The sequence below is a fragment of the Otolemur garnettii genome, unplaced genomic scaffold, assembly GCF_000181295.1.
Source record: "Otolemur garnettii isolate 467f Iridium unplaced genomic scaffold, OtoGar3 scaffold00112, whole genome shotgun sequence".
Classification (NCBI taxonomy): domain Eukaryota; kingdom Metazoa; phylum Chordata; class Mammalia; order Primates; family Galagidae; genus Otolemur; species Otolemur garnettii.
In genome coordinates, this window is record NW_003852507.1 from 2,992,207 (window position 1) to 2,996,520 (window position 4,314).

At 33.4% G+C, this 4,314-nt stretch overlaps 1 protein-coding gene across 3 annotated transcripts in view; it reads left to right on the forward strand.

Moving 5' to 3' along the window:
• NF1 (neurofibromin 1) overlaps nt 1-4,314 on the forward strand; it is a 293,662-nt gene that overhangs the window by 52,002 nt on the left and 237,346 nt on the right. For all 3 annotated transcript variants that reach the window (XM_003797210.3, XM_023517507.1, XM_023517506.1), the window contains exon 3: nt 635-718. In XM_003797210.3, coding sequence (XP_003797258.1) covers nt 635-718 — 84 coding nt within the window. The remainder of the gene's footprint in view (nt 1-634; nt 719-4,314) is intronic.

The following is a 4,314-nucleotide window of genomic DNA, read 5'->3' on the forward strand; positions in this document are numbered from 1 at the left end:
GGGCCCGGGCTGGGGATTTGAACCTGCCACCTTAGGTGTATGTGGCTGGCGCCTTAGCCACTTGAGCCACAGGCGCCGAGCCCAGGACTCTATTCAAAGCAAAAACAGTATTGTGATATTAATGTTCATTTAATTTTGTTGAACAAATTAAATTGTGGGAGCCATAGTCTCTTGTTAGTAAATACATAGCGTAGAATTTATTTTGAAGACAGTGGCTGCTTAAAATTCACTGTAGTTTGTGCTATAGCATTTTTATTGCTGTAAGAATTAAGGTTTTAATTATTCTGTGGTATAAGAGTATGTTTAACTCAAGATGCTGATACAAATCTATGTGTATATCTAAATTCTACATATTTTAAAAATATGAACTAAAGTATTACCTTTTACTGTTACAAGGTTAATAAATACTGGCAAACTGATAAATACCAGCATTTGTTTGCCTGAGAATTTGTTTTATATAAAAATTAGGATAAAATCAGAAATAGTAGATTTAAATATAGTATAATCTGGGAGATAAAGTGGAAGAATATTGCTTTTTCTTGGCCTTCAGTTTCTCACTTTTGGGATACGTGTTAATTGGTAGTGGAGAGTGATAACCAACTTTTATGTTCTAAATATCTATCTTTTCTGTTAGAGAATATTCGGAGAAGCTGCTGAAAAAAATTTATATCTCTCTCAGTTGATTATATTGGATACACTGGAAAAATGTCTTGCTGGGGTAAGTTAATCCATTCTTAAATAGGCAAGTTTTGTGAATTCAATCTTGAGAATGTGATATACCAAAGTATAGGTCTATAAAATGATGAGAACAGTCTGCCTAAGACATAGGAAAACAAATTTTGTTAATACAGCTGGCCTGGTGGCCCAGTCTTCCGTGGAAAATAATTTTCTCATCTTTTTTAAATTAAATATTAAGTATTCATTTAACAATTATAAATTGTTAAGTTGTAGCTGTATATCTGTCTCGTAAGTTTTTTAGAAAGATTTTATGAAAAAATCACTATTGGACGTAACTAATCTCTCAGAAATATGAGAGACTGATTCAGAAGACCAAGAGTATTATCATATGCCTTTCTGTATGAAAATAATTTCAGTATTCTGTTTTTCAAATCTATCTTTCAAATAATAACTCAATGTTAAATAATTTCAGTATTTTTCAAATTCTGTCTTTCAGATTTTTAAAAGAGAACTTAAAAATTAAACTGATCCTATTAAGGGTAGATACTACCTTAAGAACACTTGTTTTGTGTACATATGAACAAATGGGTATGTGCAGGAGTAATGATTGAATACCAAACACTTTTTTTCTCAGGTTTCCTTGAAGTTATCTCAGTATATTTCAATTGTGACTTCAGTTGAACCGTTTAGAAAAGATTTTTGTTGTGTAAAGCAATGTGCTTCTCTACTTCAGTAACCTTAATTCTTGATTGATGGTAGGAATTTATATAAACATATAAATTAGATACCTTCAATTTAAAACCTGCCTAGTCAATGTATATCATAGTTTAATTTTTATATTCTCTCTTCGGCACAGATTTCTGAATTTTACTTTTATTCAGAATCATTTCTTTCTTCCACATATGCTCCAGTTCTTAATAGTAAATCTAGATGGTAGGGACACAATATATGAGGACTGATTGTACAGTTGAGAGGAGAAGGAACGGTCAAAAGTGTGAAATTGTATAAAATTTATATATATTATGTATAAAGTTACATTCACTTTGTGTAAGGGATGGAGTAGGGAATTGGAAAAAATAATTATATTGACACAACTATGTATCCCAAGGCAAGCCTATAGACCACAAAATCTAAGCATTATAATTTGAACTCTGTTCTTGTCCTTGACTGTATTCCAAACTTGTGGGACAGTGTTTATAAGTTTTCTGCTTAAATTGAGGATAAACTAATTGTTTCAGCTTGATATTTTCTGTTCATTTTAATACACTCTTGTTCATTTGTAAAATGGAGTGAAAGAGCAAAAGGGCTGTTAACATAGGATGATATAATTGGGAAGCTAGGCAATTTTAAAACTCCTAAATCAGTTCTTTGTGGTGGTATTATTACTTTGATTATAAATTACTCATATATTAGCCACACCCAAGATTGAATGGGGGCAGGGTGGTTTATTGCCTCTTTTAGTCCATAGCTTTTCTCCATAACTTTTATAATTGAGCGGTAATTATATTTTGGAAGATGATCACAGGTATTATTGGTTCCTGTTTGATCTAATATCTTGGGAGATAGATTAGTTAAAATGCTAATAAATGGACCTGATATAAACATATAATAGATAAAAAGGTAATACTTTGGCTGGCTCTACTATTGAAAATAAATATAATTTTTTTCATTAAAAGTAATGCTGTTTATATTATTAAACAGTTGTTATTTTCTTGGATTGCCTTTAATAATTTTAGAGATGTCTTTTGATTTTCAGTTTTAGGTCTTGATTTTCGGTTGAGTTGAGGCAGTTTAAGAATTGAGCCTTCAAACATATATTTATCATATAAGTAGTTGGACTAGCTAAATGAAAAAGAACTAATATTTACCACTATCTTATTATGAGTAAAAATTTTGTAGAATTTGAGGAATCTTATTTTTGTTTCTGGGCATATGACTATTATTCAAAAGATTTAATACTTTTCTTATTTTTATTTACTAATTTGGAGTTGGTTTCAACATCTACTTTGTTTGGTTATCCTATAAACAAGAAATAGGCATTGTAACTTGAATTTTGCAGGTTTTTGTGAAATCTGTTTATTTACTATACATGTATTTCAGTGTATTTGGATCTGAAAGCTCTTGGATTACAATTAAGAATCTGGAGGTTGGTGGAGTGGGTTATGTACTTTGGGAGACCCAGGTGGGAGGATTGCTTGAGGCCAGGAAGACTAGACCAGCCTGCACAACATGTGAGACCTCATTTCTACAAAAAAATTTTTAAAAAATTTAGCTAGATGTGGTAGCACCCGTAGCTCAGTGGGCAGGGTGCTGGTCATATATACCGAGGCTGGTGGGTTTGAGCCCGCCCTGGGCCTGCTAAACAACAATGGCAACTGTAACCAAAAAAATTGTCAGACGTTGTGGCAGGTCCCTATAGTCTCAGCTACTTAGGAGGCTGAGGCAAGAGAATCACTTAAGTCCAAGAGTGGAGGTTGCTGTGAGCTCCAATGCCATGGCACTGTACTGAGAGTGATATATTGAAACTCTGTCTCAAAAAAAAAAAAATAAAAAAATTTTTTAGGTAGATGAAGTGGCATATGCCTATATTCTCAACTACTCGGGAGGCTGAGACAGGAGGGTCAGTTGAGCCCAGGAGTTTGAGGTACAGTGAGCTATGATTGGACTACTGTACTCCAGCCTGGGTGATAGTGAGAGCTTGTCACTAAAAAACAAAACAAGACAAAACAAAAAAGAATCGAATATAGCACACCTTTATATAAAGTGTGTTCTTTGTCATCCTGCCCATCTTATCAAAATTGTTATTCATAGGTGGATATGAAAACTGTTAGGTGAAATAGTAAGTCTGCAGGATAGCTTGCTTATCCCTTAGTTCTTTGTTAATTGTAGAGTAGATAATTACAAGGTAGAGATAATCAGTGCTGCCATCAAAGGTATCAAACTTGATATCATTAACAGGGGACCACCTGGTATTATGTACTCATGATGTGATGAACTTACTGAATTATCTAAAATGTTTAACCTGAATCCAAACAGACCATCAGGTTTAAATTCTGGCTTATAGAAAGTATAGTAACTGGAAGAACAAGCTAAGTTATATTGCTAGGAAATACTTAAATCAAGACTGTGGAACCTTCTATAAGGCAACTGGCCTAGTTTCGTTAAGCCAGTGTCGTAGATAGTATATAAGATGTATGGGGAGATTCCGCTAACATAATCTCAAGGAACATAATAATGTTGCAGTCTATGAACCCTTTTTGGATCCTCATTGAATAAAAAAAAGAATCCCATGTTTCTTGGGGGGGGGCAATATAGTTTGAATGCAGAAGTTTGAATACAGGTTTAGTATTAGATGAAGTTTGAATACAGATTGGATATTAGATTATACAAGGAATTATTTATTTTTGAAGTGAAGTTTGAATACAGATTTAGTATTAGACGATACAAGGAATTGTTTATTTTTCCTGTGTGTTAATTGTACTGAGGTTAATGTTAGATTAAGTCCTTTTTTTTTTTTCTTAAGAGAGGCTGAGGTATGTAGTGATATTATGTTTATAACTTGAAATGATTCAACGGGCTCGGCGCCTATAGCTCAACCGGCTAAGGCGCCAGCCACGTACACCTAAGGTGGCGGGT